Here is a 21,250-nt window from a genome sequence, read left to right as displayed (position 1 = left end):
GAAGGAAGGAAGGAAGGAAGGAAGGAAGGAAGGAAGGAAGGAAGGAAGGCGGGTGGGCAGGAGGGAGGGAGGGAAGGAAGGAGAAAGAAAAAGAGAGAGAAAAAAGAAAGGAAGGAAGGAAGGAAGGAAGGAAGGAAGGAGGGAGGGAAGGAAGGAGAAAGAAAAAGAAAGAGAGAGAATAAAGAAAGGAAGGAGGGAGGGAGGGAGTGAAGGAAGGAAGGAAGGAAGGAAGGGGAAAGAAAAAGAAAGAAAGAAAAAGAAAGAAAGAAAAGCAAGGCAGGAAGGAAGGAGGGAGGGAGGGAAGGCAGGCAGGCAGGCAACTGATTGATTTTTTGTATATTCATTTGGTATCCTTAAACCTTGCTGAACTCATTTATCAGTTCTAGCAGTCTTTTGATGGAGTTTTAAGGTTTTTCTAAGTATAGAATCATACTATCAGTGAAGATGCTTTAACTTCTTCTTTTCCTAAGGATGCCTTTTATTTCTTTCTCTGGTCTGACTGCTCTGACTAGGATTTCCAGTGCTATGTTAAATAGGAGTGATGCTGTATACATATCCAAAGGAATATGCCAAAAAGACACATGCATTTGTATGTTCACTGCCACACTATTCACAATGGCAAAGGCATAGAATCAACCTAGTTGCTCATCAATGGTGTGTTGGATAAAGAAAATGTGGTACATATACACCGTGGAAGACTACGCAGCCATAAAAAAGAATAAAATGATATTCTTTGCAGCAACACGGATGGAGTTGGAGGCCATAGTCCTAAGTGAATTAATGAAGGAATGGAAAACTAAATACTGTATGTTCTCACTTATAAGTGGGAGCTAAACACTGAGCACACATGGACATAAACATGGCAAGAACAGATACTGTGGGTTAACGGGGGTGAGGGGAGATGGGCTAAAAAACTACCTATTGGGTACTATGCTCACTACCTGGGTCCAATAAACACATGTAACTATTCACATGTACTCCCTGTATGGAAAAATAAAATCTGAAATTTAAAAAAAGAAAAACATCTTCGAAATATTTCAGAAAAACTTTGGATTATCTATTACAAACTAAAATCCACACAAATTTCTTATCCAAACTTCATGATGGTCAGTGTTATGATTTACTCATCAGTCTAAAATATATATGTTTAATAGCTATTTATGATTGGTAATAGTTGCAAAATACTAATGAAAGTAATCTGCATCTGAAAACACTAAATGAGAGGCCACTAAAACAGCAGTTATTATATTAATAAATTAAGAAATGTTGCCAATAATCTAGGAAAAGAGAGCTCAGGAACTTGACATATTATAGCACGTGTAAAAAGTCATTCAGGGCTCAACACAAACAGGAATTATATATAATTTGAGCATTCATTGTCTAAACATGCTGCTTAGTAAATCCTGAAAATAATCTGTAAGCTCTTAATGTTACGCAGGCTAAAATTTAACACAATAAATTGCCTTAGTAAATTTTTTTCTCCATTCCTCCCTCTCTTAGTTTATATAAGGAGTTAAAAATAAATTCAAGGTGTCACAATACCTCAGCCAATGAAAGCACAATTCACAATATTTTTATACAGATAGAAGCATCCAAACACTGTAACACACAAATATGTTAAGACTGCCACTGGAAACTTAGCTTAAATGCATTTCCAATTTTAAAGATAACAAAAGATTTTGTAAAAATTTTAGATTTTAGGAGAATGCTAGATAATCAAAACTAGAACTATCCACATAATTACAATGTCAAAATATTATCAGTATATGAACACAGAATACTTTTCCATTCCAATGATGTAATTTTACTAAAACTCCAAGTTTCACTGCCTTTTACTTTCCATGTAAATGCAAGATATAGGATACACCTTGAGCTGCAAGAACACCGTTTATTAGTTATCTTATTATATTTCTGATTTATGAGAGCAATGAGACCAGAAGGATCAAGGGATTCTTTCCTTACCATCAAGCACTTTATTTAAGGCTAGCATTACCTTCCCATTTTCCTTTTATTTGCCCCATAACTCTATCCCCGGCAGCCCCCTTGTCTTCTCTCATGAATAGGTGATCCTTATCAATAAACCTTTTGTTTCTGCTGGTCAAGCTGGTCATGTTTTAATCTGCCATTACCTGTGCTCAGAGCACTAACAATGTAAACATTCAAATCACAGCCAGAGTCTCAGAAAGTGAACAGTTCCAGATACCTATCAGGAAAAGAGCAGGGCCCACAGCTCTCAGCTCTCTATAGGACAGCAGATTTCTACCTGCGCTGTCACTCCAACTGCTTTGGGAAGTAGAACTGAGAACTCCCAGGGGAAGTCTGGTTCACTCTGAGAGGCAAGTGAAGAATCACCAGTAGTCTCATAACAAAACTGCATTCTGTCACTACTGTCACTTCTCCGATAATTAGTTTGTAACTGCTTAAGATGCCAGGACTGTTTTTATAAGACCAGAAGATGGTTCACAATTGCAATAAGAAATAGAAGAAAAAAATCATACAGCTAGAAAGTAAAATATCTAGTACAATTTCAATAAAAAACTACATGTGTATATGGTAGAGGCCAAAAAAACAAAAAAAAAAAAAACCCAAAAAAACAAAAAAGCAGCAGCTCTGTGGTATAGCTATGTAAAAACATTGGTGATCTCAGACTACAATCTGCTGGGACATTTACTTGACCCCAGAAGAGCTGGGCCAAAAAGGTAAGAATCTGCTGAGACTTTGGAACTAGGCACTACCTGAGTAGCCTATGCAGAGACCTTGCCTAGGTACTGGCAAAGCAGTGGAATCTGGAAAGACCTTGCTTAGGTACCACCTGAGACCCTCAGAGCTCAAAGCAGTACATTCTAATGCTACTAAACTCCACCAAAGCCAGCTACCTTACACAATGTCAGTAGAGTCCACCAACCACTCATCTCCACACTGCCCTGGACTAAGAACTTTTCTTCTCATTGTTCCTTTTCACTCTGTCCTTTGGAGTTTCATTCCACTATTTTTCTAAATTCCTACATCCTCCTCAGATAATGCTCCCTCACCTTCATACTCCTAACTGAACTGAAATCTGGGCCCATCTCTCTTTTCTTACTTATTTAAAAAAATTTTTTTAGAGAGAGTGTCTCCTTCTGTCACCTAGGCTGCAGTGCACTGGCATGGCTGTAGCTCAATGTAACCTCAAATTTGCAGGCTCAAGTGATCCTCCCACCTTAGCCTCCCTAGTAGCTGCAACTACAGGTGTACACCGCCACGCCCAGATCATTAAAAACTGTTTTTTGTAGAGATGGAGCCTTGCTATGTGGCCCAGGGTGGTCTTGAACTTCTAGGCTCAAGCAATCCTCCCACCTTGGTCTTCCAAAGTGCTGAGATTACAGGTGTGAGTCACTGTGCCCAGCCCTCATCTCTCTTAATTATGAGATTTTCTCCAACCAGTCATACTGTTTCATACTCCTGTAGTTAGCAAACGGTTCTCAAATATTACAAACCAGACCTCTGCACTTACTACTGCATCTGTTTAGAGTCACTGCTACTCATAAGCTACGCAAACTTGAAGTTAATAAACCTTCCCGTGCTGCATTTACTTATCTTTAAAGTTGGAAGAACAATTCTACGTACTTCACAGGGCTGCTGTGAGGTTAAAACTGATTAATTAACGTAATTTTTAGCAGAATGTTTGGCTAATGTTAGCCATTTAAATTTTAAACTTTTTATATACTTAGCCTATCCTGTCTTATTCACTTAGCACACTCCTGTTCATCCTTAAAGTCTTGTTCAAGTATCAGTTCTAAGAAGCTATTCTGACAACCTCCTCCCCCAGGCAGAGCCAGTCACTCACTCTATTATGTCCTTAATACACTTTATAATCTAACTCTACTACTGAGATACTCCTGAACAAATATAGTTATTGACATGGTTCTCTCTTATATTCTAATGTACACTTCTTGGGAGGAATAATTTTCTTCATTAATTTCTGTATTCCTAATACCATAATGTTGCCTGCCACAATTAAAAAAATGCTGGTGAAGCTTTGATGTGAATTATTATTAATCAATCTTGTATAGCTTTCTAGGCTAGAACAGGAACAAATGTTAAAAAATGTTATCAAAGTCACAAAATTCTAGCTGGGTGTGGTGGTGTGCACCTGTTTTCCCAGCTACTGGGGAGGCTGAGGTGGGAGTACTGCCTGAGCCCAGGAGGTGGAGGTTGCAATGAACTATGATTACACAACTATACTCCAGCCTTGGCGACAGAGCAAGACCCTGTCTCAAAACAAAACAAAAAACAAAAACAAAAACAAAATAGAAAGAGTAAAATAAAGTCATGAAATTCTATTATATTATGTTGGAAAGATTTTTCTCTTCTCAAGAAATAAAATCAATCATGAAAAATCACTTTAAATCACTTAGATAATATTTAGGACTTAAAACTCTGCAACAACAACAAAAATCTGTGTGTGTGTGTGTGTGTGTGTGTGTGTGTGTGTGGTGAAAGCAAGGAGGAGGAGAAAGGGAAAATGAGAGATGCTGCAAACAAAAGGTCTCTTGGGATGCAATATTTGTCATTTTAAAGGAACAACACTTAAATGGGTAAGTTTTGAAATGAAAACTTTTGGACACTTTCCTCATTTTATCAATATATTGATATGATTTGACTAAAAGGTGTTACTCTAGCATAAACAAAAGGAAATGCCACATAGCAAATAATGTTTAATTTAGTCCTTTATATGGTCTTTACTTTTAAAATAAATATAGTCAAATGGTAGTTTTTGGGTGAACTACAACTTCTGAATAACTTTCAGGGAGAAGCAGAGTGCTATCTCCCACCTCCCCCCTGAAATACACTACAAACTCTAGGAATAGCAATTTTCTGAACAGAAGTGGGGAAAAAATAAAAATCATAAAAGTGAAGTCACATATGACTTTTTCCCACAAAATACTTGCACAGGTCTTCGAATGATGGTTCCATGTCATCTGGCCTCAGTGCTCTGCTCCAGCAGTGGAAAGTCGTACAGGTAGATTGAGAGAGAATTATTCTAGTTTTTAGTTTTTATTTTCATGATACCTAATGATTTTCCAGCCTGGAAGCCTTCCTTGCTTACCTCTGTTTTTCAGTGGAGGCAGTGTAGGGTGCAGGTCTTTATTACATTCGTTCCTTTCTGTACAGCATTCAATTGATCTTCTTTGATGAGGAATGGGAGTGTCCTATAATTGAACCCAAACAGCTATTAGTGAGTTTCTTCTAAATTTCAAAGTTACATCATCTAAAACTTTAAAAATTGTCACTATTTAGAGAACTAATTTAAAATTAGAATAATTTCACTCAAACACCTTAAATATGTTCTCTTCTATAAGCTAATTTATTTCAAGTTACCATGTATTATCTTACTGCAACTTCTGCATGTCAACAAAATTACTACTACATTTCTAATAATTAGTGTGCATTGTATAAACTGAGGAAGAAAGTTTGGATTAATGCAATAAGCTAAATTGAAGAAGATACTCTAATGGGACACTAAGAGAGAAGTTAACAGCAAAAATAAAAATAATATTTGATTTCAAAACGAAGGAAGAATTGGTCCAATGGAAATTTTCAGTTTTCTAAATTACAATCACGTGTCACTTAAAGACAGGGGTACGTTGTGAGAAATGTGCTATGAGGTGATTTTGTCATTGTGAGAAGATTACAGAGTATACTTGCACAAACCTAGATGGTACAGCCAACTACACACATAGGCTATAAGATAAAGCCTATTGTTCCTAGGGTAAAAATCCATACAGCATGTCACTGAACTTAATACTGTAGGCAATTAAGGCACAATAGTATCCATCTGTGTATCTAAACATAGAAAAGGTACAGTCAAAATATGGTGCTGTAGTATTATGGGACCACCATCCACTGTCATCATACATACCACCTGTTGCTGATGTTTTTGTGCAGCACGTGACTATACTAAAAATGGGCTGGCCAAGAAAAAGAATGGTTTTATCTTGCTTGAAACTTGTTGGAAATCTAGCCAATGAAAGGTTACAGAATCAAGTTATCTTCCTTACCCGACACTGAAAATCTGAGCCTTCTAGTCCTAGGCATCCAGAAGTGACGACAGGCATCCCAGAGTCATCCTCTTCTATCATCGTGAAACAATATCCGTCTGTGCTGAAGACCAAACAGGCAAAGTGAGAAACAGAATATGTGTGTGTGTGAGTCGGTGTGTGTGTATATCTAGGGAAAAAGGAAATAAGTGATGGGTATCATTTGTTTTATTGCAACATGGAGAACGTCAATGATCTGTTAAGACAATCCAAAAGCTTCCTTTTATGAAAATGAATTTAATAAAGATAAAAACATTTTGTAACATCTCCTTTGTCCAGAAACTTGTGAGAAAGAAGGATCTAACATTTCCATATAACATACATCATTAATTACCATGAACAACCATAGATACCAATTACTGAACACTTATTTTGGCCCTCCACAGATATTACTTTTCCAGACAAATCCAGACAAACTGTGAGGAAGGTAGCACTACTGTTGCTTTCTATATGAGGACACTGAAGCTCAGAGGGCTTGAGTAACTTTCAAAGGTCTTACAGTTAGTGACAAGGAGTGCAAGGGTGTGAATCCAGGCAGGTGACTGTTTATCCTGTTCTACTTTTTCTGAGACAGTGAAATACATTTATTTCTTATTAAAGCACAAAAACTAAAGACAGGTAGGAGTTAGGATCAGCATAGTGTAACTGAGATTCTTTACCTCTGCTTCTGGGATATCCTGTCCTATGAAGAAATTAAGCTTTGTTGTAAGACGTATGAGCTTCATTTGGGGGTGGAGGAAAGATGGGCAACAGAAAGAAGGGTTCTTGATAAAATAGTGGAAAGAAAATTTTAAATTCTGTATGGTTTTCCAGATTAAAAATAGTTTTCACTTATTCTACATCATTTAATCCTCTCAACAATAAGAAAAAGAAAGTATTATTATGTCCCTTTTACAAATGAGGAAATTAAAATTATAAAAGGGTAGCAAACTTGTACAAGGTCACAAAACAAACAGTTACAGAACTGGGCCTTGAATCACTTCACCATGTGTTTTCTGCTATGCCCTTTGGGACTAAAATAAAAAAGAAATCTGTTATACATAGAACTGTTTGTAAACAGACATTAATATCTTCACAAGCTTGTGAAGACTCTCAATATAACTCATACACAGCACTGAATGTTTTAAGAAATAAAGTGCTAAACTATATTTCCATCCTTTTCTCATACATATGCATGCTCAGCGTCCAAGACAGATATGGCAATGTAATCTTGAAAGGTCATGGGACTAAAGCTCTGAGAATGGTATTAGCCATGATTTGTGGGTTTGTCTATTCTGTCTTAGTGGTAGCAGCATGCTGCTATATGTTAGCCCTTCAGTTATTATCAACACCCTCAGAATTGTTTACTTGTTTTATAAGCCTCAAGTGATCCAAAATACTTCACTTAATAAGAGCCAGCACAACAAAATTCAAACATACTAATGAATGGTTAAAAACGACCAATGATAAATCCTTCTCTTAGACCAAGGTCAAAAAGCATGAATATTGTTGTGGAAGTAAGACTGTCTCTGAATGGCCCATGCCTTGAACTCTTTGGGCCTTTTTAACCAATTTACTGAAATTGCTATAAAAATGTAAAACATGTAAACAGTGAATGGAATAATTAAAATATCTGTTCCTTAGAAATTTACTTTAAAAATATGAACAAGTGACATCTGTGACTTTTTTTATTCTTTTCCTTCATGTTTAGACTACATGTACAACTTACATTTCTCATCAAAATCAAAATTCAAAAATTATCAGAAATCATAGTCATTCTAATTTTATGATATCAGGAAGGTACAGGGGCTAGAGAAGTACCCTAAATTAAATCTAAAGACTAATTTCTCCTTATCATGGGTTCTTCTTACTCAAAATACGAGTAAATAGAAATGTACTTTTAGACAACTTTTAAGAATCAAAAAAAAGGCAGAGAAAAAGCTGGTAAAACTAGTGTCAGGTTACTGCTACAATGTCCTAGGAAATATAAAGAAACATCAGAGAGAGTAAATTCAAGCTTTAAAAATACACACCCCTTGTCTACAAAGAGAGAGGAGCTAAAAATATAAAGAGGGGAAAGGAAGGGAGACCCTGAGAAAATAATCCATGTCCCAATAAGCCATAAATTCACAAAGGAATCAAACATTTAGTTGGAAGACAAGAAAGGAGGTGAGACAGCATATTTCAATGGCATATTAGCTGTCACAAAGCAAATTAATTTCTATGCTTCCCACTGTCATTGCTCTCCAGCAAGGAACATCAACCAGAAACTAGCACTACAATTACAGAAGTTCAAGAATTACTTGAAAACTTTCAACCCTAAAGCAAGTACAAATGGAAACAAAGCTATGTTCCCCAGTCAAAGCTAATCAATTTTGCACACTCTAAGAGATGGCTACAGGCTGTGACAATTAAATCTTACCATTGGCCTGTGTGAACATCCTGCTGCCTGGTTGCCATGTTCAAGCTTAGTTTTGTATATAGATTGTTACCCTCATTCCCAGAGTATTGAAAGTGATAAAAAGGCAAGATGAAGAATCATGAAGGAAATAAAAGTGGAAATAATTTTAAACAAAATTGAAAGTAAGTGAGATATATATATGAACATAGGATGAATCATGGAACTGTAGTAATGATTATGAATGAAATAAAACAACAATTGATATAACATTTCAAAAATGCTGTCCCTGTGTTATAGACAAAGAAAAGTGGTAGCAAAATGAAACAGTAGTTGAGTGCACAAGATATTCAGTCATCAGTGCTAACTGCCTCTTGACATAATGTTAACTCATGAAAAAGCAAAGCATGGGAGAATTTAAAGACTGCATGAAGTCAAAGCAGTTATAATACAAGTCTTGTTTTTCTTGAAGAGGATTCAGAGAAAGAAGAAAAATAATATGATAAGGAAAGAAAAAGAAAAGAGAAACAATTTTGTTCCAATTCTTGGATGATTATACAGGTTCCAGGCTCCTTAAGTTTTCCAAATATTCCAAAAGTAAAGAACTGTCTACAAGGAACATCTAGAAAAATCATCAGGCATTTAACTGCCTCAAAGTATTTTCAGTGTGCCCAGGTGAACGAACATACACTTGCAAGAAAGGTATCTACCTGTTTTAAAGCTTCAAGGGACCAAGCAATACTCTTTTTAGATAGATATGCATTCAGAGAATAGATGCATTTATTATGGTCAATACTTTATTTCATTTATTATGGTCAAAATAGATTTATAACACAGACTTCTGGAACCCAACTCATTCATTAGTTGTTGTAGAATGGTTAGAAACCAATTTTATAAGATGTCTAAAACTGTATTGAACGCATCTTTATTTAACATGAGTACAGTGTTTACAAGGTTTACCCAAACTTTGGTCTCTTTAATTCTATTCTTCCACTAAGATCTTACGTTTCTTTATTGTAAACCCCAGTGTTGTTCATATAGCCACCATAGTTGAGAAGAGACTCTTGTATAACTTTTCCTCAGTTTAGATTTTTATAAAGATTTATTTAACTGTAAAACAATTTTTTAAAGTATTAGTTAAAAAGAGTTTATCTGCTCTGTTCAATCAAGTGATAGGAAATTTGAAAGCATTATATTTATATGATGGGTATCTGCTCAGTTGCATCTGGCTGGAAAGATTAACAGTTTTTCTACAACTCTTACATTTCTTTTGAATTTCTTTTACATTTTAGTCAGAATTGATTTTTAAAGGTTAACTGATTTTAGGTCATCCATAAACAAGTTCTTAAGAACACCTTGTCTTCTAAAATATCTATTTCACACTCAAGGGAATAAAGTCAGTTTTCAGTTTTTGTCACAGGTAAACGCAAAGATACATATAACTTTTAGAATTACCATTTAAATGGTGCAGCTTTTTAGTCCATTAACTAAAATAGCTGAAAGCTGCTCATAGCTTTGTTAACAGTGGTACGTTTTACACTTATCAAGCATACTATGACTCGAGCAGAGTTGGGTGCCGAGTATGCAAGGGTGCATTTTGAGGAACTGATAGTCTACGAAGGCCACCAATCCTGGAAAAGAGAAAAGTCATTCAACTTCCAGGAACAGGGAGACATCATAAGCTACCTAAGTGTTTTCTACCGATTGTGAAGTAACCGAAGAAGAATGCTGAGTAGTGGTAATTGTCAAAGTAATACAATCCTACTTTTTTCCCCTATCATCTTAGATGATGGATTCCCATAGCGGTGGAGGGAATACAGAGTGAAATACATATGGGTTTACTTTCCCCTTCCCTGGCTTTCCTTCTGAGGGGTCACAGTATTGGCAGAAGGTGAAGTTACAACATTAATGACAAAGTACCAATGTGAGAGATGCCCCTTTTATTTTATCCTCAAGATCATGTAACTATCAGACATCCTTCCCTGATACCCTTACCAAATGATTTAGCATCTTGTTTATTTTTTTCTATGAGGTACATGATTTGTTGAAATTGTCTCAGTTTTTACATTCAACCAGCATTAGTATAATTTCACCCAATGCAGACCCTCACATCTCACCTCGATGGCTCTGAGGGCCTTCATGCAGAACTTCCTCTCTCCTCTCCTGACTCCAACCCATTCCATACAGCAGGCCTGATAAATCTCACATTTTTTGTCTCTGCTCAAAAATCTTCAATAGTTCTCTCTGTATAATTTTAAAGTGCCCTGCACGATCACTTTCTATTAACTCCAGCAACAAACTGGGACCATCTAACATTCTCACTGATGACTCACGAGAGGCACAAAAGGAGAGTCATTCCTTATAAAAGCCTCCATAGGTGAATTTAAAATCACAGCCTCTTACAACTGAATTAGAAGTTCTAATGAAGAACCCACCACTCTCTTAGGTGCAATGGTTTGAAATCAACATCTTCTACTGGAAAAAAGTAATTATATAGATCAATATTTAAATGGCCTGGGCAACAGTGGAAAAAATAAAACCCTGGATGGTTTATAATGACATTCAGTATGCAAGGTAAAATGTGCAAACAAACTGGAACAATGCACACTTAAATCCTCTGAGACCTTAGGTCAGGAGCACCTGTCTGAAAACACACCACCACACTCAGCAAGAGGTTTAAAAAGCCTGCGTTAACACAAACTTTGTTACAAGGCTCACAGTCCCTAAGCTTTTCTTTCTTCCCTCTGAGACTCTTCAGGATATAGAGTTGGAGGCTTATCTATTTCCTCATTTAAGCAGTCTGGTGTCATTTGCACATCCTTTGCACAAACATTCAATTTGATTTATTATATCTGTAAACCCTGAAAACTCCCCAGCCAGGATAATTCTTGGTAAGAAACCAGTAAGATAAGTACAGAAGTATTAAAGATTGTCTTTGAAGAAAATAGTCAAAAATAATTTTTTTAAATGCTTAACATTCGTGAGAAAGTGGAGGGACTTGAGAGAGGTGGTGAGATAGAGACAAATATGTGATTACAGACCACATCAAGTAAAACAAGGAATGATATGCAAAGCCAGATTCGATTATATAGAGAAAAAAATACATAAACAAGGCTGAGATAACACTTGCTAGGACAGGAAGATGAAACAGAACACTGGCATGTTGAAAGCCACATAAGAAGAGTTACTCAAGGAAACTACAGCACTCAAGGTATGCAGTGATGGTCTGTCATCCTAGGAGAAGAATCTGAAAATGGAACGGGATGGATTACCATGCAAAGTGACACGTGGAAAGATATTTAGAAAACAGACACTATCTCGAGGGAGACAGGACAATGGCTTTACCCCTTACTTTCAAATATAGATATGAAAAAGGCTCTATTACTGTATTCAATCATGCTGTGTTTGTACTACATCCTTTAATGTGAATGTCATGATCAAAGGAAACGGCATGGATTTTGGAAGCAGCCGTATCTGCACCTGACAGAGATCAAGCCAAGAATGACTTTGGCCTTGGCGAAGGCTGGTAGAGTAACTGATGGTACCGAAAAGAAGTTTTACAAGCCTCTAAAACCTTGCACATGTCCTCTAAATTAGCATGTGGGATTTCAGGTTCTCTTTTAAGTACAATTGACTCTTGCCTCCTTTTGGATTATTCTCTCCAGCTAGGTGGAAGTGATAATGAAGATGAAACCTACCACAACACTCAGTTTGACTAAGATCTGGGTGGTACAAGGCCTCAGGCCAGAAAATTTGGACCAGCCCTTTTCTAAGGTACACATTAGAAAATACAACCTTATCCTTTACACCGTTTTACCTGGAAGGGTAACACTTAGTGCAGTATCACTCAAGGTGTGTTCCCCTGCAGGTCAGCAAACTGCTTGCTACTGATCTGTGAAGGGGTGAATTTAAAAATGAAAACTTGTAGAGCAATCTAAAGGAACAAATTTATGTCTGTTGAAGGTAAATAATAGGCAATAATAATGGAGTGTATATTTTGCAAGTATTTTAAAAATTAACTTTTCTAATAATTTGTTTTATATTATACTGTAGAAAATCATCAGTATACAATTTATTGTGGAGGGAAAATTATCTTTCACTAGAGATAGCTTGAGAAGTACCAATTTGGAGGTAGAGAGTAGAGTGTGCTTACAGGAATGGAAGTAGAAAGTCCTGAATTTATACAGGTCTTAGGACAAAGAAACAAATGTAGCCCCTGTATTCACATATGACTGATCTCAGCTCACAGGAAGATTCAACTGGAATCAATACTTCACTAGGAAAATACATGTGCCTTTTACTCGAGAGCATATGTTTGCTTATTTGAAAACCAATGTCAGAACTGGCTGCTGGCCAAGTATTCAGGACTTTGGAGTCCTGACCACAATTTTTCTATCATGTTATCATGACTATGGAAAATTACTTAACTTTTTAGAGCCTCGGAATTCTCACCTAGTAAACACGGACACTGCTACATTCTTTATCGGATTGTTACAATGAATAAAGAAATGTAAAAGTAAACATGCTAATATTCATAAAAAATTCAATAAATTTTAGTTTTCTGTTAACTTCTACAAAGTTAACCCACTGATGTTGACTGCAATGGTATATCTATGCTCTTTTGAGGGGTTCCACTTTTACTGTTGCTGTTTTTCTTTCTGTTGTATTTTTGTTTACTTTTTCTTTGCTATCATAAATCAAAGGTTAACACAACCATATAATATATAACCCATTTTGATCTGACTTCCATCTCTACTACATTAAATATCTCTAAATTGCAGTTATCAGTGTCAATAAATCTGATTGCCATGTTTCAGTTCTTATCCTACTCTAACAGATCCAACATAGCTGACCTTACTACCTCTCTAAGTAAACTTGGCTTCAGTGACACCAGACTCACTGCTTTATTGTGAATTCTTTAGTATCTTGCAGACATCCCCTTTACCTAAGCATTAAATGTCTCATGGTCAAGTCATACTCCGGTAGATGGTTCTATTATTAATCCCAATTCTTCATACTTTACCATGGACATTGCTTCCCCTTGACTGTGACCTTGATTTTGTCACTTGATTTGGAAAATTCAATGTCAGAGGACACAATATGAACAGAAACTTTAAAAGATCACTCCTTCACACTCCCAAGAGAAACAATATGCCTTGTGCAGCTGCTGGTCCAAAATTAAAACAAGAAAAATGAAGAAATGTGCAGCAGGTCTAAACTCCAAACAGCAGCAAGAAGTGAAGCCCACCCAATCCAAGCACAGTGCAGCACAGATACAGCCTCCTTATAAACCCCGAATGAAAAATAAATGTCTTTAATTATAAGCCATTGTGGTTTTGAGGTTATCTGTTTCACAGCAAACAGTGACTAATGCTCTGTGCACTTGGACCTCTCTCCTCAACCTCTTCTCTGAGTCCCAGATCCATATCCAACTGCATACTGATACCTCTACTCAGATATATCAGAAACTTCAAATGTATCACGTCCAGATTGGAACTTGGTTCTTTTAATCTGTCCTCTTTCATTAAAAGTCTACCCCATGCATTTAAATCTACATCTGGAAACTTGTAAAGGCGCTCTGGTTGTCCTCCTAGATGATATCTAATCCATAATCACAAAACTCTACCTTCTAAATATTTCTCAAACAGATCCCATTAACTCCTACACCAGCACCACCCTAGCTCAAGATCGTTTTCTTGCACATAAACTGATTTTACCCAATCCACTGTTCAATTTCCCTGACCTAACTATTCTTGAATTCACTTCTGTCTCCTTCTAATACATCCAATATTCTGCAGCAAAGAAACAAATCAGATCATGTCTACCCACAGCCACTCCTGTGCAAAACTCCCTTCACTTGCTTCCCAACACCCTTAGGAGTAAGATCACATTCTCAATATCACCCACCAGGTCACAGTCACTATACCTCCTGTCTCCAGGCACAGCTCCTACCACTGTACTCTACTGTTCCTACTCCCTGCTCCTACTCCCTGTACTCTAGAGAAAAACAGTTTCTTTTGAACATGCCGAGCTTCTTCCCACAACAGAATTTCCACTGCAGATACCCCTGACTGAATACTTTCTACCAAATCCACTTAGGATACCCAAATGGCTTATCAGGAAAATAGGACAAAATATTTGAAACCAGGTTAATTCTAGAAAATCCTGATCACCAGGACAATAGCTCAAATGACACACACAGATGTATTCTGAATACCACAGACTTAGACACAATAGTAAAATACCCCACACTACTTTGTTTCCTCCTGCTAATTTTCTTTCTTTCAAACATTTTTAAACTTTCCTGATACTTTTTCTATTTACTATAAAGAGGCAGTGTTTCCCTGGAAAAAATTGAGCTTTGGAATCATTTTACCTTGGCATAAAATTCAGTGGTCACAACTTTGTAGCACAAGAGTCAAACTACTAGACCTCTTCCGATCTGAAATTTCATTTGTCTAAAGGTGAGAATAAGTTGTTTTGCTGACTAAATGAGATATATATTTATGAATATACCCAGGTTTCCTCCCTGTGTTACTTAGTCAATATGTGTTTCTTGTGCTAAATATACTAGGTTCTTGGAATACCCTGGTAAGCTTATATTAGATTTTGCTTCGTGGGAAACTTAAAAACTTTTTTTAAAAACCTCTCAGAAAGAAACAAAACAGCATTCGACCCAGCTTTGAATACCTTCTGGCTAATCCTCAAATGATTGCCCAAATATTCTACCTGGGCTCTAAACTTAGCAGTCTACCTTCCTATTTCAGTCCACACCCCCTCTTGAAGCTTAAGGCACACTCTGCTTCTCTGACATTTTAACTCTTGAGGGCCACACTCTTCCAGATAGCTGGCCCACTTCTCTCTTGGCACACATTGGCCTCATTAGGCTATAGCTCTTTATTCACTGTTGACCTTACCGTAAGGAGTAAATGCAGCTATAGTGATCAGAGGAATGGATGGAGCTGCATAAAGCATGTAAGGAAGAAAAAGGCCAAATAGTCGTTTCAAATGTCATAAAGTATCTATAAAAACATGATCACCAATTAAAGAGTATTTTCTAGAATTTGGACAATGCCTTTCTTAGCAACTGGTGGAATCACATGAGCTCTACCACTGTACTGCTTCCTAGAGTCAGTTTATGAATATTCCCAGCAGCTTAGGTGTTCTTTCCAAAATATAAACAACATCAGCATGATGAATGGTTGAAACAAACAAACAGACAGACAAAATCACATGCATATGACAGCCCCTGATGTTTAACTAATTGTGGGGACCAGGTCTTTTGAAAGAAAATCATTGGCATTTGCACCTTTACAAGGAGTCTGGGATCTGAGGTCTGTGTTCATGTGTATATGTGCTGTCTGGAGGGAGGAAAAAGAATCTTAGAACATTGTTTCAGGGTGAAACATAATTCAATATTTCTCTAATACAAGCACAACTCTAAGAGTTTATGACAGTATTAGGCACTGTTCTCTAAAATGTGTTCTTTGAAACACTAGCCTACAGTTGCATAGTTGAAAAAGTGTGACTTTTTGTTAAAGCTAGCTTTAAATTATTAATATCACCAACCTGCAAATATTGTTGACCGAGTCTTCTGGACAATGGTGGTGGCATTTACAACGCAAGATCTTTGGACGGGGGGTGGGGGCTGTACTCTCACCATCCTCTTTCTTGGTGCCCACGTTTAATTTTCCTGCACTTCGCAAAAGCATGTTATCAAGGAAGTTTGCTGAAAGAAGAAATAGTAAGAGTTAGGCATCTGTGAGGTAGGCTACCCCAGTCTTCTGTTCAAAGGAAAACATGAGATTACATTTTAAAATGAAGTATTCAAGATACTTAAAGATTTAAACAGAAAAGCAGACATTTTGGTATTTTGATTAAAATCATGTCTTTTACCCCAGTATATGCCTCATACAGAATAAAGAAAGACTCATATCCTTTCAGGATGGTCTTTTATGTATTAAATTGTAACAGCTATATTTAATTGAGTGCAAGGAACTCAACGAGACATTAGATAGACAACCTCTACTATATCTGGCAATTCTATGGGTAAATACTATCATCCCCATTTTTCAGATGAGAAAATTGAGATTCAAAGTTTAAGAGATCTGCACATAGCCAACAGACTATGGAGTCAGCATTTAAACTCAAATTGTTTAAGCTTTAGAACTGTCTTTCTACCATATCACAGAGTTTCTCTACTTTAGGTATACTGTGTACTTTTTAAAGAAATTACTAGAAATATTTAATCTGTAAAATTGGGTAAGAAGATAAAAACTTAGTTAACATCAAGACACATTTCAAAAGATACATCTTCCCCATCAGCATAGGGAAATGCAAAATGCCTACCTATTACTGTAGTGATGTTTCTACCATCTTTGATAGAACGCACCTTGGTAGACATGATCTCTTAGAAAGAGATGTTCTGGGTTCAACATTAGGCTTTACTATTTACCAAGTTAGTTGTCCTTAGATAACTTTATAAATAATCTTGTGACTCATTTCTTATCCTTAAAATGGAGATAATTACAGACACCAAAACTCATGTCAACAGCTTAGAATGTTTATGTTACATAGAAGAGGACAATGCATTCATTAATATCTATTTTGTTTCAGGCATTGTAGTAAGAGCTCTTATATATGCCATGTAACTGCATAAATTGTCACTGTGAGCAATTTTCAATTTAAAATCTCTCTCATAACACATTTAGCTTATCTATAGTGAATACAAGATCAACAAAAATATTTTTAAATTGCTGGGTTAAAAAAATTGAAATTCTAGGTCAGAAGTACAAGATATGCCACACATTTGTTATAGTTTTAAACCAAAAATGAATGCCTGCAGGTAATGGTTCCATCAGAGAATTAGAAGTTTATTTTTTTAAATCTGCGATAATTTTTCCTGACCTTCTGCATGTTAAATTAATTATTCAAATTCTTACAGAAAAAAATAGTTGAAAGAAAAAGCAATAAAATATGTTGTCAATATATCAGAATTTCCTAAGATTAACTCTAATATTTCATTAAATTATTCCAATTTGTACAAGATGTGCATCTAACTTTCTCAGTTTCCTGTAAATTTTGTTCAGAAAAAAAAATGTTGATTGCAGTGGGCACCTGTGGCATATGAGAAGATTGTCATATACAGAATCCCACCCCGAGCCACAGCGATTTTGATTCTGCAGGTCACAGGCGAGCCAGGAAATGTGCATATTCAACAATATCTCATATAATTGTGAAAAAAATTAGTTGTAGACTCCACTTAGAAAAACCCACCAGATTAAGCAAATAATATGTATTCCAACCACACAATTACTTCCAATACATGTTATTATTTCTATATAATAGTATGCTCATCCTTAGGTTAAATTTCCAAATAAAATGAAGTTAAATAGTTCACGTCACTGCCTTATCTTGAAAGCCATTTGTTCCAAGGTTGTCCACATGAGAGTGCAGCACCACTTGGTACCCCAGAGTAGTGTGTGTAGGTGTACCTATATCTCATCTTCTTGTGGTAAGCTCCCTCTTTTCAAATCTGGTTCTCAATGTTACTGGCTTTATGACCTGAGTCACCTCAGCAGACCAAGTAATAAAAATAGAGTATTTAAAACTTATTACTTCCTGCTTTCTTTCATACCAGACCCTTTACTTTTGATGCTTTAAAACACAATAAAAATTCATTTATGATGAAAATGTCTACTAGCAAATAGGTATTGGGCGCCCTCCCATTTTCCAGGCACAGCCTGTGTAACTAGGATGAATTACACATACACAGAATTTACCAGTTGGTGGGAAAAGCTGTTAAATGGAACACTGACACCAAATGGTCTAAAGCAGAAAAGAAAACATCCTCATGTGATTGGAAGTAAGATGCTATTTTCTAAGAAACATTTTAAGAGAAAATTCATGATTTTGTCACATTGCAAATTTATTTAAAGAGTGGTATAAAATTTGGCTAGAAGAAGGTTCTTTGCAATATTGCTTGTAACAACCCATATTTACAACAATAGAGGATTAGGTATATTTGTAAAATGGGATTCCTATATATCCATTAAAATGCTGATGTAGAAATGTATTTACTGACAAGAAACAATGTTATAGCATAATTTTTTGTTTTACTTACAGGGTATTCTAGTTATTAAATCCCACTCTCATAAGAGAAATAGGGGCTAACAAAATGAACCTACACTATGAGATCAGGGGAGGAGACACTAACAATAAAAGCCTGAAAAGCAGAAAGACAAGCAGTCACTTGTCTACAGAATCAAAATTGCTGTGGCTCAGGGTGTGAGTCTGCATAAGACAATCTTCTCATACGCCACAGGTGCCCACTGCAATCAACATTTTTTTGAACAAAATTTACAGGAAACTGTTTGAGAAAGTCAGATGCACATCTGGTATGAATTCTGAATAATCTAATGAAATAATAGAATTAATAATTAGAGACGAAATTCTGATATATTGAATTGATAACAAATCTACAAAAGCTGATTCTTAAGCCAAATGTGGGGAAAAGCTAAGAAGCAAAACTTTACCGCTTAACCCCAAAAAGCTCCAGAAATGGTATCATAAAGTACTTCTAAAAGTAATTCTAAAAGGGGGAACGGGATATTAAAACAGGAGGAGGCTGAAAATATATTTATAAGTACAGTAATTAGAACTTCAGATATCCTTTCCTATTCCCTACAGGCTAGCAGTATTTCTTTCCTACCCCTGCAGGAGACAAGAAGGGTAAAAGTAATACACATATCACTGAGATACCCTCTTTGTTTTTCCATTTTACCATCGAAGCCAAGGACTGTAGGACAACAAGCGCAGAAGAGGGCAGGAGTACCATCTTATTGCAAACATTCAGTGAACATTCACACTGGATGTTGCCTCCTCCAGTTCATCTCCCCACATGGCTTCCAGAACTCAATGCAGCCTGGTATGCGCCTTCTTTACTGGGTAATTTGACCAGGTCAAGAACAAACAGCATGAAGATAGTGATATTGTGAGTTTCTCAGTGAAACAGCCCTGCAATGTTATCCTACGTGAGGCCCACTGGTGACAACAGAGCTTCCGGTCACTTCTTCTGTGATCCATTCTCATACACATGGGCCACTAATTCAGGGTAAACAGATATTTGAAAAAACCTCAAACATCAAAGACTGAGAATAAAACAAACATTACTTGGAAGAAGTAGATTATATTAAAGAAAATAAAGACTTTAAAAATTATTATTAATACCTTCATCTTACAAAAATACATTAACATCATGAAACAAGAACACATTGCTCTAAAAAGAGAATAACAAGTAAAGAACTTTAAAAATATAATTGCATAAATGAAAATCCCAGCAGGTGAATTGAAAGATAAAGATTAGGAAATCTCCTACAACACAGTACAAAATACAAGGATGGAAAAGTTAAGTAACTTAGAACATGAATCCAGATTCAACATCTGAATAATATTAGCTCTAGAAAGAAAGACTTGAGAAAAAGAGGGAAGAAAATCATCAAATAATCATGCAGGATTTTCATAATGAAAACTCGTGAGTTTCTAATTTGAAAGAACCCATATAGCACCTGAGAATAGATCCACGCCATGTCACTGTAAAATTCTGTAACACTGGAGACAAAGAGACACCCTAATATTTTTTGTAAAGAGAGAAAAAGTGAGGGAGAGAAAGAGAAAAGAGATAAAAAATAAGTATGGCATTGAACTTTGTTCAGAAAACCTAGAAACTAGAATAACACAGAACAACGCCTTCAAAAGTCTGAGGGAAAATTTTTCCATATCAGAAATAAATACCTGGGCAAATTAAGAGTGAGGAGGGTAGGGGAAAAAAAGCATTTTAATATTTTCAGTCTCAAAAATTTACCTCCCATGTGTCCTTCTCAGAAAGTTATTGGAGGAGATATTCCATCCAAAGTATAAACAAGAAAAATATCTTGGATATTCCATCCAAGGTATAAACAAGAAAAAAGATGGAATAGGTACCTGCTAATGGTAGGTCCTTCCCAAGAGAAGATGAAGCGTACCTCCAAGATAATGGTAAATGTGGCTAATAAGATGAGACATTGCATAGGACTTCAGGAGCAAGCAGGTCTCATTGAAGGCAGGTCAAAAAATGTTGGAAGAGAGAACTCTTAAGATGTGGAAATTAATAAGATGACTTATGTATTTTAAATTTACACTGGGAGTTTGGAAACGCATTTGTAATGAGCACAGGGGACTAAGGAACCAAATATTTAAACCAAATATTTACAGATGGGAGACTAGATTATGTACATATGTAGTGGAAGCAGGGATGGGAAAAAAGAACTAAATCCTCATCTTTGATAGTGCAAAGTCAAAGGTAATGCCTGCAATTGAATAATAAAGAAGCAGTAGTACAGTATTTATTTAGAGATATAGAAGAAAATGCCAAAACAATGAAAAGAGGCACAGGTGTAGTTGCGACAGGGAAAGGAGAACTTGGGAGGATGTTTCTTAAAAAAATAAATAAATGTCTTTAAACTATGTAAAAACAAACCTACTGTAGTGTGTGTGTGTGTGTGTGTGTGTGTGTGTTTGAAACAGAGAGAGATGTATAGAAGGATTTATATCACCATATAGATACTGATGAAATGCATGAAAATCCTGCATCTTTTAGAAAAATGTGATTATCTCTGTCAGGGAATACTGAATTTTGTATTATGAAATTTTCACAATCTACTTTCAAAGGGGCCATAATTCCTCTTTCTACATTCCTGCTTCTACATCTGCATGGATCTATGGAGTAGCAAATTAGGACAGATAATAGTTAGAG

General features: G+C 36.1%; 1 protein-coding gene across 3 annotated transcripts in view; it reads right to left on the bottom strand.

Moving 5' to 3' along the window:
- BMPR1B (bone morphogenetic protein receptor, type IB) overlaps positions 1-21,250 on the bottom strand; it is a 164,367-nt gene that overhangs the window by 39,747 nt on the left and 103,370 nt on the right. For all 3 annotated transcript variants that reach the window (XM_011932880.1, XM_011932863.1, XM_011932871.1), the window contains exons 2-4: positions 16,027-16,186; positions 6,042-6,144; positions 5,090-5,192 (exon numbers count right to left, since the gene is read on the bottom strand). In XM_011932880.1, coding sequence (XP_011788270.1) covers positions 5,090-5,192; positions 6,042-6,144; positions 16,027-16,169 — 349 coding nt within the window. In that variant the 5' untranslated portion in view covers positions 16,170-16,186. The remainder of the gene's footprint in view (positions 1-5,089; positions 5,193-6,041; positions 6,145-16,026; positions 16,187-21,250) is intronic.

The sequence above is a fragment of the Colobus angolensis genome, unplaced genomic scaffold (assembly GCF_000951035.1).
Source record: "Colobus angolensis palliatus isolate OR3802 unplaced genomic scaffold, Cang.pa_1.0 Scaffold123, whole genome shotgun sequence".
Taxonomy (NCBI): Eukaryota; Metazoa; Chordata; class Mammalia; order Primates; family Cercopithecidae; genus Colobus; species Colobus angolensis.
The sequence above is the reverse complement of the archived record's forward strand: the minus strand, read 5'-3'. Positions and strand labels throughout refer to the sequence as shown.